This window comes from Anolis sagrei, chromosome 11, assembly GCF_037176765.1.
Source record: "Anolis sagrei isolate rAnoSag1 chromosome 11, rAnoSag1.mat, whole genome shotgun sequence".
Taxonomy (NCBI): Eukaryota; Metazoa; Chordata; class Lepidosauria; order Squamata; family Dactyloidae; genus Anolis; species Anolis sagrei.
Window position 1 is genome coordinate 2478008 of NC_090031.1, and position 13384 is coordinate 2491391.

The 13384-nt window shown below is 45.6% G+C and overlaps 1 protein-coding gene across 2 annotated transcripts in view; it reads right to left on the reverse strand.

Moving 5' to 3' along the window:
- Positions 1-13384, reverse strand: part of EEIG1 (estrogen-induced osteoclastogenesis regulator 1) — a 66444-nt gene that overhangs the window by 15648 nt on the left and 37412 nt on the right. For both annotated transcript variants that reach the window (XM_067471771.1, XM_067471770.1), the window contains exon 3: positions 3118-3238. In XM_067471771.1, coding sequence (XP_067327872.1) covers positions 3118-3238 — 121 coding nt within the window. The remainder of the gene's footprint in view (positions 1-3117; positions 3239-13384) is intronic.

A 13384-nucleotide genomic window follows, 5' to 3' on the forward strand; every position in this document is an offset into this window, starting at 1 on the left:
TCATGGCTGGAATCACTAGGTTCTTGTGGGTTTTTTCAGGCTACAGAGCCATGTTCTAGAGGCATTTCTCCTGACGTTTCGCCTGCATCTATGGCAAGCATCCTCCCTACCTCTGAGGATGCTTGCCATAGATGCAGGCGAAACTTCAGGAGAAATGCCTCTAGAACATGGCTCTGTAGCCCGAAAAAACCCACAAGAACCTATATTATTTGTATTATTTTAAATATTTTACACAGTATTATTAAATAATCACAATATATTACATTATGTCACATTATGGTTTTTGTTCCTGGGTGATCAATATCAGTATTTCCTAATTTGTTCTATTATAAAAACAAGGGGAAAGTTGATTAAACTGCAAACACGTTGTCTTCACAGGAGGGACATCCTGCTATAGCATATTATTATTATTATTATTATTATTATTATTATTATTATTATATTTCAGCTATAGCATATTATATTATATTATATTATATGTATTATTTGAATTATATTACACAATATTATTATATAATCAAAATACATTACATCACATTATGATTTTTGTTCCTGGGTGATCAATATCATTATTTCTTAATTGGTTCTGTTATAAAAACATGGGGAGAGTTGATCAAACTGCAAATGCTTTGTCTTTACAGAAGGGACATCCTGCTATAGCATATTATATTATATTATATTAGTATTATTTACATTATTTAAATTATGTTACACAGTATTAATATTTAATTATAATACATAACATTATGTCACATTATGGTTTTTGTTCCTGGGTAATCAATATCAATATTTCCTAACTGGTTCTATTATAAAAACACTTGGGGAAAGTTGATCAAACTGCAAATACTTTGTCTTCGCAGGAGGGAAGACAAAGTATTTCCTTGTTTTTATAATAGAACGAATATTGATCACCCAGGAACAAAAATCATAATGTGACATGATGTAATGTATTATAGTTATATAATAATACTGTATAATATAATTAAAATAGTACAATTATAATATGCTATAGCAGGATGTCCCTTCTGCTATAGCATATTATTATTATTATTATTATTATTATTATTATATTTCAGCTATAGCATATTATATTATATTATATTAATTATATTATTTGAATTATATTACACAGTGTTATTATATAACTATAATACATAACATTATGTCACATTATGGTTTTTGTTCCTGGGTAATCAGTATCAGTATTTCTTAATTGGTTCTGTTATAAAAACATGGGGAGAGTTGATTAAACTGCAAACACGTTGTCTTCACAGGAGGGACATCCTGCGATAGCATATTATATTATATTAGTATTATTTACATTATTTAAATTACGTTACACAGTATTAATATTTAATTATAATGCATTACATTATGTCACATTATGCTTTTTGTTCCTGGGTGATCAATGTCAATATTTCCTAACTGGTTCTATTATAAAAACCCTTGGGGAGAGTTGATCAAACTGCAAACACTTTGTCTTCACAGGAGGGACAATCTGCTAAAGCATATTATATTGTATTATATTATATTATTTGTATTATTTTAATTATATTACACAGTATTATTATATAATTATAATACATAAAATTATATCACATTATGGTTTTTGTTCCTGGGTAATCAGTATCAGTATTTCTTAATTGGTTCTGTTATAAAAACATGGGGAGAGTTGATCAAACTGCAAATACTTTGTCTTCACAGGAGGGACATTCTGCTAAAGCATATTATATTGTATTGTATTATATTACTGCGGTGGCGCAGTGGGTTAAAGCACTGAGCTGCTGAGCTTGTTGATCGAAAGGTCACAGGTTCGATTCTGGGGAGCGGCGTGAGCTTCCGCTGTCAGCTCTATCTTCTGCCAACCTAGCAGTTCGAAAACATGCAAATGTGAGTAGATCAATAGGTACCGCTCCGGCGGGAAGGTAACGGCGCTCCATGCGGTCATGCTGGCCACATGACCTTGGAGGTGTCTATGGACAACGCTGGCTCTTCGGCTTAGAAATGGAGATGAGCACCACACTCCAGACATGACATGACTCCAGACAGTGTGTGAAAAAGATCTTGGAGTCCTCGTGGACAACAAGTTAAACATGAGCCAACAATGTGATGTGGCGGCAAAAAAAGCCAATGGGATTTTGGCCTGCATCAAGAGGAGCCTAGTGTCTAGATCTAGGGAAGTCATGCTACCCCTCTATTCTGCTTTCGTTAGACCACATCTGGAATATTGTGTCCAATTCTGGGCACCACAATTGAAGGGAGATCTTGACAAGCTGGAATGTGTCCAGAGGAGGGCGACTAAAATGATCAAGGGTCTGGAGAACAAGCCCTATGAGGAGCGGCTTAGGGAACTGGGCATGTTTAGCCTGAAGAAGAGAAGGCTGAGAGGAGAGATGATGAGAGCCATGTATAAATATGTGAGAGGAAGCCACAGGGAGGAGGAGGGAGCAAGCTTGTTTTCTGCTTCCCTGGAGACTAGGACGCAATGGAACAATGGCTTCAAACTGCAAGAGAGGAGATTCCATCTGAACATTAGGAAGAACTTCCTGACTGTGAGAGCCGTTCAGCAGTGGAACTCTCTGCCCTGGAGTGTGGTGGAGGCTCCTTCTTTGGAAGCTTTGAAACAGAGGCTGGATGGCCATCTGTCAGGGGTGATTTGAATGCAATATTCCTGCTTCTTGGCAGAATGGGGTTGGACTGGATGATGGCCCAGGAGGTCTCTTCCAACTCTAGGATTCTATGATTCTATGACTGGACTTAATGTCAGGGGACTACCTTTACCTTTACCTATGTCACATTATGGTTTTTGTTCCTGGGTAATCAGTATCAGTATTTCTTAATTGGTTCTGTTATAAAAACACTTGGGGAAAGTTGATCAAACTGCAAATACTTTGTTTTCGCAGGAGGGACATCATCCTGCAATGGCACATTTTGCTATAGCTTTTCAACGACTATCTCATCACCGAGTCTCAACAATACAACCTAGTTTGTGTTACAAATACGCAGTTTCTGGAGCAGAGCAACGATTTTCAAAGTCAGGACTGCAGAATTAAGACCTTTGATCCAGGAAGAGAACCTTTCCTGGGTGGGTTTCTGCCAAGAGGAGCGCTGGCTCACCTTGCGGACCGAGACGCGGCAGACGCAGGGGTCCAGGAGGCCCGTGGCCGGGTTGGCACTCATCTTGCAGACAAAGGTGAATTTCTTCTTCCAGCGAACACAGTTCTCCTGGACCTCTTCCCTGCGGAAATAACAACAACAACAATATTAATAATGACAACAATAATAAAGGAATAATACAACCGTGTTGCTTTGTTTACAGGCGCCACTGACGCAAAGGGGAGAAGCCGAGGGAGATGCCATATCTCACCAGGATTCAGGATTTGCCAGATAAGAATTCACTAGGTTACATTGTTGTCTTTTATTTATTTATTTATGTATTTACTTTGCTTCTATACCGCTGTATCTCAAGCCCGAAGGCGACTCACGGCGGTTCACAAACAGTAAAAACAGTAGAAACAGCAGTGGTTCCATACAACATAGAACAATTGACTTAACACATTATCCATAAATTACCAATAAGCCATTACAATGCACAATTATTACCAAAAACAACCGTACCCAATCTTCTCATCATCCAAGCGTAGTCCAGGTTCGTCGTCCATTGTTCCATTCCTATGTTCCATTACCAGATTGCACTAAATTACTCAAACGCCTGCACAAACATCCAGGTCTTCACCTTTTTGCGGAATACCATTAGAGATGGTGCTAGTCTAATGTCCGTAGGAAGGGCGTTCCACAGCCGAGGAGCCACCACCGAGAAGGCCCTATCTCTCGTCCCCGCCAGCCGAGCTTGAGAAGCAGGCGGGATCGAGAGCAGGGTCTCCCCGGAAGATCTCAAACTCCTGGTGGGTTCATAGGCAGAGATGCGGTCAGATAGGTAGCTTGGGCCGGAACCGTTTAGAGCTTTAAAGGCCAACGCCAGCACTTTGAATTCAGCCCGGTAGCAGATCGGTAGCCAGTGGAGTTGGCGCAACAGGGGGGTTGTATGCTCCCTGCGATCCGCTCCTGTTAGAATCATGGCAACCCCACGTAGAGAGCGTTGCAGTAGTCTAAATGGGATGTAACCAGAGCATGGACTACTGTGGCCAAGTCAGACTTCCCAAGGTATGGGCGCAGCTGGCGCACCTTTTTTGCTTTTTTGCTTTTTTATAACAAACACAACAAATACTTGATACTTCTATCATCTATCTATCTATCTATCTATCTATCTATCTATCTATCTATCTATCAGGCATGGGTGGGAGAAAGAACCCTTGCCTGTTAAAGCAAGTGTGAATGTTGCAATTAGCCAGCTTGATTATCGTTGAGTAGCCTTGCAACTGCAAAGTCTACCAAGCATGTGGACAATTTCAACAGAAAGGAGGAAACCATGAAAATGAACACAATCTGGCTACCAGTATTTTTTAAAAAAAACCTCTAAAATTACAACAAAACAGCAGAGAGGAAACAATCTGGGACATCTAATCACCTCTCAACAAAAGATTGCCCCAGGCACTGCCAGGCCATCCAATGCTCATCAAGGTGGTCGGTTGAAACATTTTCACACCTAGCTCCAACAGACAAAAGTTCTTTCTCCCACCCTGGTCATTCCACAGATATATAAACCCTTTTCCCTAGTTCCAACAGACCTCACTATGTCTGAGGATGCTTGCCATAGATGCAGGCGAAACGTCAGGAGAGAATGCCTCTAGAACATGGCCATACAGGCTGAAAAAACCTACAACAACCCAGTGATTCCAGCCATGAAAGCCTTCGACAATACATAGAATATTATTGTTTGAGAAGATAGAAATACTGGAACATTGGACAACCATTATATCAGATGACACAGAAAAGCCACGGAAATCCACAAGAAGCAGGTGGACAACTTCAACAGAAAGGAAGAAACTATGAAAATGAACACAATCTGGCTCCCAGTATTAAAAAAAAACACCAGAACCCAGAAAGTAAATAAGGATCACCACTCAGAAACAGGACAACTCTAGACAGCAAACAATCAAGAGCCAAACTAGGGGCGCCCTCTGGCAACAACAGCCAGGCTACCTCTATGCAGAGACCCTCCCTGATTGTCTTTGCTGCGGCAAGGCTACTCAATACTATTCAAGCTTGCTTATGGCAACATTCACATTTGCTTCAAACAGACAAAGGTTCTTCTTCCCTCCCTGGACACTCCACTGAATCCCTGAAGATGCTATTAGCCAGAAATGCAGGCGAAATATCAGGAGAGCATGCTGCTGGGACATGGCCACACAACCCTGAAAACTCACAGCAACCTAGCGATTCTGGCCATGAAAGCCTTCGACGACACATCCCAATTCTAATGAAAGGGTACTAAATGATGCACATCCTTCTGAATAAAGAATCGCAATGTGGAAAGCCCTGATAGCAGGTTGCTCAAATATGCCAAAAGGAGGAAGCAGACACGGAGGACTGAAGGTGGAGTGGCCGTCCATAAACGTGGCGCAACGGGACTGTGCTGCAGCTGGCTGGGAGTCAGCTGCATTAAGATCACCACTGACCAAAAGGTCATGAGTTCGAAGCCAGCCTGGGTCAGAGTGAGCTTCCGACCAATTTGTGTAGCTTGCTGTCGACCTTTGCAGCCGGAAAGTCAGCTGCATCTGTCAAGTAGGAAATTTAGGTACCACTTATGCGGGGAGGAGGAGCCCCCAGTGGCGCAGTGGGTTAAAGCACTGAGCTGCTGAGCTTGTTGATCGAAAGGTCACAGGTTCGATTCCGGAGAGCGGCGTGAGCTTCCGCTGTCAGCCCTAGCTTCTGCCAACCTAGCAGTTCGAAAACATGCAAATGTGAGCAGATCAATAGGTACCGCTCCGGCGGGAAGGTAATGGCACTCCATGCCACATGACCTTGGAGGTGTCTACGGACAACGCTGGCTCTTTGGCTTAGAAATGGAGATGAGCACCACACCCCAGAGTCAGACATGACTGGACTTAATGTCAGAGGACTACCTAGCTACCTATGCGGGAGGCTAATTTGTGTATGTTCATTCGTTCGGTTGTTTCCGACTCTTCATGACCTCATGGACCAGTCCACGCCAGAGCTCCCTGTCAGCCGTCACCACCCCCAGCTCCTTCAAGGTCAGTCCAGTCACTTCAAGGATTCCATCCACCCATCTTGCTAATTTACGACGCCATAAAAATCTCCAGCAAGTATGCAAAGAATGAGGAAGTACTTCATCAGTGCCACAGATGGATGGCGAAGCGACAGCTCCCCTGGTGGCCACAATACCCTCGTGAAAAAGCTGGAATGTTAAGTAGCCTCTGTGTATCTGTCTCTATATGTTGCGTGTCTATTTATTTATTTATTTATTTATTTATTTATTATTTGCTTTATTTCTATACTGCATTTTTCAGCCCAAACAGGCGACTCAATGCGGTTTACGGTCTATGACCACTCAATGCGGTCTATGACATTGAATGTTTGCCATGTATATGTGCATTGTGATCCGTCCTGAGTCCCCTGCGGGGTGAGAAGGGTGGAATATGAATACTGCAAATAATAATAATAATAATAATAATAATAATAATAATAATAATGTTTTAATAAGTTGGGTGGAAAGGAACAGAAGGGGAGAGACAATGGGATGAGTGGCTCCGGCCGGTCGCAGGACGTCTAACCAAATGGGTCGAGGGCAGAGGAGGGCAATGGGATGAGAGCAAGACAAGGCTATGGCAAACCACACCGCCTGGGCGGCCACTATCTGACAGGCTGTCCTTCAGACAGTTAAGCCCAGCGCATGATTTGGAGAGGATGGGACGCAGACGGGGTTGGGGTGACCTGGAATCCAGAGTTCTGCCGCCGCGAGCGAGGGTTCCTTAAAAGCCTCGCAGGAGGGAAGAGCGCAAGAAGGGAAGGCACGAGATAAGGCAGGGCTTCAATAATTCAAAGCCGCTCTCTCTCTGACTCTCTCTCTCTCTCTCCCCGCTGGCATTATGCAAGCGCACAGAACCAGTGTCGCGAGGAAGAAAAAGGGCTTTGTTATGGCAAGCCTGAATGCCCTTTGCTTCCAGCCCTTGCCTATTCACTTTGCCCATGCCTGGTCCAGAAGGCAGAGTCAAACCGCTGCAGGCTAGCAGTAATACCTGAGGTGTCGACCACTGATAAGCGTTGGGCTATAAACCAGCATACTTTTTTTCTGTCATGTCAGGAGCGACTTGAGAAACTGTAAGTTGCTTCTGGTGTGAGAGAACTGGCCGTCTGCAAGGACATTGCTCAGGGGACACCTGAATGATTTGATTTTTTTTTATCATCCTTGTGGGAGGCTTCTCTCATGTCCTCGCATGAGGAGCTGGAGCTGATAGAGGGAGCTCATCCACCTCTCCCCGGATTCGAACCTGCGACCTGTTGGTCTTCAGGGGTTTAACCCACTGCGCTACCGGGTGCTCCAACCAGCATACTACAAGGTGTTTTTTCTCTTTGACCACTGACCCCCTGCCATGATGACGGTCATTTTGTGAGCTTGCAAGTAGTTGTAAGGAGCCCCCGGTGGTGCAGTGGGTTAAACCACTGAGCTGCTGACCTTGTTAACCAAAAGGTCGCAGGTTCAAATCCTGGGAGCGGGGTGAGCTCCCACTGTTAGCCCCAGCTTCTACCAACCTAGCATTTCGAATACATGCAAATACAGATCAATAGATACTGCTCCAGTGGGAAGGTAATGGTGCTCCAGTTATGCCTATGGCCACATGACCTTGGAGGTGTCTGTGGACAACGCCAGCTCTTTGGCTTAGAAATAGACATGAGCACCAAAGTCCCAGAGTCGGACACGACTGGACTTCATGTCAGGGGAACACCTTTACCTTACTAACCCTAAGTAGTTGTAAATTGTAACTATAATAAACAGTGAGCTGCTAAGCTATGTGCTTATCTGAGCAGAAAGGCAGTGGTCAAGCGTGCTTTTCATTCTAAGCAAGCACGGAGGCAGGAGGGAAAGAGCAGGCACATGTTTGCAGGCAGGAGGAGAGGAATACAGACCCACCGGGGTTCTGGGCACGCTTCCTTGTACCCACATAAAACAGAGGGCCAAAGTTTGCTCATGCCTGGCTTTCATGCTCACCCCGTTCTGCACTGCACACCACTGGGACGTGAGGCAAGCTTTCACTGCTCAGTCTGAGACTTTTACAAAGTGCATTAACCGCCAACAGACTTCAAGGTTTAATTTCTGATGGGCCGGCATCTTGATCAATTGCTCATGTGACGGAACAGAAGGCATGCCAACCAACTCCGCAAGTGGGACCAAATTGGGATTGCTCACACTCCAGGCAAACGTCAGGATCTTTGCAGATAAGAGCTGATGGGCCAAAGCTAACAAAAGAATCCTAGAATCAAAGAGTTGGAAGAGTTGGGCCATCATCCAGTCCAACCCCATTCTGCCAAGAAGCAGGAATATTGCATTCAAAGCACCCCTGACAGATGGCCATCCAGCCTCTGCTTCAAAGCTTCCAAAGAAGGAGCCTCCACCACACTCCGGGGCAGAGAGTTCCACTGCTGAACGGCTCTCACAGTCAGGAAGTTCTTCCTCATGTTCAGATGGAATCTCCTCTCTTGTAGTTTGAAGCCATTGTTCCATTGCGTCCTAGTCTCCAGGGAAGCAGAAAGGAAGATTGCTCCCTCCTCCTCCCTGTGGCTTCCTCTCACATATTTATACATGGCTATCATGTCTCTCTCAGCCTTCTCTTCTTCAGGCTAAACATGCCCAGCTCCTTAAGCCGCTCCTCATAGGGCTTATTCTCCAGACCCTTGATCATTTTAGTCGTCCTCCTCTGGACACATTCCAGCTTAGAGTCAATATCTCTCTTGAATTGTGGGGCCCAGAATTGGACACAATATTCCAGGTGTGGTCTAACCAAGACAGAATAGAGCATGGAGAGCATGACTTCCCTAGATCTAGACACTAGACTCCTATTGATGCAGGACAAAATCTCATTGGCTTTTTTTGCCGCCACATCACATTCCTGGCTCATGTTTAACTTCTTGTCCACGAGGACTCCAAGATCTTTTTCACACGTACTGCTCTCGAGCCAGGCATTGTTCCCCATTCTGTATCTTTGCATTTCGTTTTTCCTGCCAAAGTGGAGTCTCTTGCATTTGTCACTGTTGAACTTCATTTTGTTAGTTTTGGCGCATCCTCTCTCTAATCTGTCAAGATCCCTTTGAATTCTGCTCCTGTCCTCTGGACTATTGGCTCTCCCTCCCAATTTGGTGTCGCCTGCAAACTTGATGATCCTGCCTTCTAGCCCTTCATCTAAGTCATTAATAAAGATGTTGAACAGGACCGGGCCCAGGGGGGAACCCTGCTTGTGGCACTCCACTTGTCACTTCTTTCCAGGATGAAGAGGAAGCATTTGGTGAGCACCCTCTGGGTTCGTCAACAGAGGTAAAGGAATTTATGGCACGACACTTAGGCCTTGGAAGTGAAATGCACAGGTATAGGACGTGTGACGCCTGGCTTGAAAACAGCCCAAGTGACAGGGAATGGGGAGCCTTGGGAGGCCACATGCTGAATATGAGCCAACAGGTGAAGGCATGTCTTCTGCTGCCCTGGAGGACGGGACACAGCGGAGCCATGGGTTCGAATTGCCGGGAAAAAGAATGAGGAAGAACTTCCAGATGGCAGGGCTGTTCAGGAGTGGCATGTACTGCCTAGGAGTAAAGTGGAGCCTCTTTCTCTGGGTGGCCCTCTGCCGGGAGTGCTTGGATTGTGCTTTTCCTGCCTGGCACAAGGAGGCTGGACTGGGTGGCCTTCGGAGGTCTCCTCCAGCATTATTATTATTATTATTATTATTATTATTATTATTATTAGGGCTGGCCCTCTGCTGGGAGTGCTTCGATTGTGCTTTTCTTGCCTGGCACAAGGAGGCTGGACTGGGTGGCCCTTGGAGGTCTCTTCCATCTTTATTATTATTATTAGGGCTGGCCCTCTGTTGGGAGTGCTTCGATTGTGTTTTTCCTGCCTGGCACAAGGAGGCTGGACTGGGTGGTCTTTGGAGGTCTCTTCCAGCAATATTATTATTATTATTATTATTATTATTATTATTATTATTATTATTAGGGCTGCTCTTTGCCGGGAGTGTTTCGATTGTGCTTTTCCTGCCTGGCACAAGGAGGCTGGACTGGGTGGTCTCTTCCAGCAATATTATTATTATTATTATTATTATTATTATTATTAGGGCTGGCCCTTTGCCAGGAGTGCTTTGATTGTGCTTTTCCTGCCTGGCACGAGGAGGCTGGACTGGGTGGCCCTTGGAGGTCTCTTCCAGCTTTATTATTATTATTATTATTATTATTAGGGCTGGCCCTCTGCCGGGAGTGCTTGGATTGTGCTTTTCCTGCCTGGCACAAGGAGGCTGGACTGGGTGGCCTTTGGAGGTCTCTTTCAGCATTATTATTATTATTATTATTATTAGGGCTGGCCCTCTGTTGGGAGTGCTTAGATTGTGCTTTTCCTGCGTGGCACAAGGAGGCTCGACTGGGTGGCCTTTGGAGGTCTCTTCCAGCATTATTATTACTATTGTTATTATTAGGGCTGGCCCTCTGCTGGGAGTGCTTGGATTGTGCTTTTCCTGCCTGGCACAAGGAGGCTGGACTGGGTGGCCCTTGGAGGTCTCTTCCATCATTATTATTATTATTATTATTATTATTATTATTATTAGGGCTGGCCCTCTGCCGGGAGTGCTTCGATTGTGCTTTCCCTGCCTGGCACAAGGAGACTGGACTGGGTGGCCTTTGGAGGTCTCTTCCAGCATTATTATTATTATTATTATTATTATTATTATTATTATTAGGGCTGGCCCTCTGCCGGGAGTGCTTCGATTGTGCTTTTCCTGCCTGGCACAAGGAGGCTGGACTGGGTGGCCCTTGGAGGTCTCTTCCATCATTATTATTATTATTATTATTATTATTATTATTATTATTATTAGGGCTGGCCCTCTGCCGGGAGTGCTTCGATTGTGCTTTCCCTGCCTGGCACAAGGAGACTGGACTGGGTGGCCTTTGGAGGTCTCTTCCAGCATTATTATTATTATTGTTATTATTAGGGCTGGCCCTCTGCCGGGAGTACTTGGATTGTGCTTTTCCTGCCTGGCACAAGGAGGCTGGACTGGGTGGCCCTTGGAGATCTCTTCCATCATCATCATCATCATCATCATCATCATCATCATCATCATCATCATTATTAGGGCTGGCCCTCTGCCAGGAGTGCTTGGATTGTCCTTTTCCTGCCTGGCACAAGGAGGCCAGACTGGGTGGCCTTTGGAGGTCTCGTCCAGATCTAGGATCTGGAGTCTAACTTACATGACCGACTTACTCCAAAGCGGCAAGCTTTCCCAGGAGGACTTTGCTGCTGTTTTTGCTGGTGAGCAAGTGGAGTCATGCCACTCTTTTGAAGCAGAAGCCTAGGAATGAGCTCCTGATGGGACCGTAAATTTGAGGTTGTGCCTGCGTGTGGTATTTCTTTTTTCCTGCCCAACTCCTGCCTTTAGAGAAAGAAAGAAAATTACAGGGGAAGTGCATTCAAAAGCTGGCCTGAGTCAGGTTCAAAAATGGAGGGTATCCGCCACATAGACAATTAAAGGGAAACGCAGAGCAAAGGAGAAGACAAGGTGCGGCGGGTGTGTCTGACGAGGCACAGAAGCGGAAGACGCGGAAGAGACTCACATTCCGCAACCGAGATCGCCCACCAAGCAAGAAGCTTGAAATAGATGTGTTCTCTTCCAAAATGTTATCCTGCGACGGAAGGAAATGCAAATCAGAGAAACCAAGGTCTGGTCTGAAATGCCAGCTCATCACTGGCCTTGCAAAAAGAAAACAAAACCATTCCACAACAGGCTGATATTTTGGTCAGGTTAGTGCAGGACTGGGCCAACTTGGGCCCTCCCTCCAGGTGTTTTGGACTCCAACTCCCACAATGTGGGTATGCAGATGATCCCTTGTTTGACCAAAGTGTCCATTTCCAAGAGGACAAAGGCATGGGCCAACTTGGGCCCTCCTTCCAGGTGTTTTGGATTCCAACTCCCACAATGTGGGTATGCAGACGATCTCTTGATGGACTAACGAGTCCAGTTCCAAGAGGACAAAGGCATGGGCCAACTTGGGCCCTCCTTCCAGGTGTTTTGGATTTCAACTCCCACAACATGGGTATGCAGATGATCCCTTGATGGACTGATGAGTCCATTTCCAAGAGGACAAAGGCATGGGCCAACTTGGTCCTTCCTTCCAGGTGTTTTGGACTCCAACTCCCACAATGTGGGTATGCAGATGATCCCTTGATGGACTCAAGTGTCCAGTTCCAAGAGGACCAAGGCATGAGCCAAATTGGGCCCTCTCTCCATGTGTTTTGGACTCCATCTCCCACAATGTGGGTATGGAGATGACCCCTTGATTGACTGAAGTCTCCAGTTCCAAGAGGACAAAGGCCTGGGCCAACTTGGGCCCTCCCTCCAGGGGTTTTGGACTCCAACTCTCGCAACATGGGTATGCAGATGACCCCTTGATTGACTGAAGTGTCCAGTTCCAAGAGGACCAAGACCTGGGCCAGCTTGGATCCTCCCTCTAGGTGTTTTTGGACTCCAACTCCCATAACATGGGTATGCAGATGATCTCTTGATGGACTGACATGTCCAGTTCCAAGAGGACCAAGGCCTGGGACAACTTGGACCCTCCCTCCAGGTGTTTTGGACTCCAACTCCCATAACGTAGGTATGCAGATGATCCCTTGATTGACTGAAGTGTCCAGTTCCAAGAGGACAAACGCATGGGCCAACCTGGGCCCCCCTCCAGGTGTTTTGGATTCCAACTCCCGAAATGTGGGTATGCAGACGATCTCTTGATGGACTGACGAGTCCAGTTCCAAGAGGACCAAGGCATGGGACAGCTTGGGCTCTCCCTCCAGGTGTTTTGGACTCCAACTCCCATAATATGGGTATGCAGATGACCCCTTGATTGACTGACGTGTCTAGTTCCAAGAGGACCAAGGGCTGGGCCAGCTTGGACCCTCCCTCCAGGTGTTTTGGACTCCAACACCCATCATTCCAAACAGTCTCAGGCCCCTTCCTTTCCCCAGTTTTAGGTGCAAAAGCAACGTTAGGTGGGGAAAATACTAGCCACATCCTCCCCTGTGTATGCTGGCAATTACTCCAAACACCTAATGGCTTTGTTTACTATTTATTTTCCGGTTTGTGGGGGGGGATCACTGGGCTTCTGTGAGATCCGCCTGATGAAAACACACACTTCTCACTACGACTTAGATATATCTGGGTCAAGCCCTGAAAGCAGTACTAATCCTCTTGTGGGACGGCTGGCGGCAGATGGT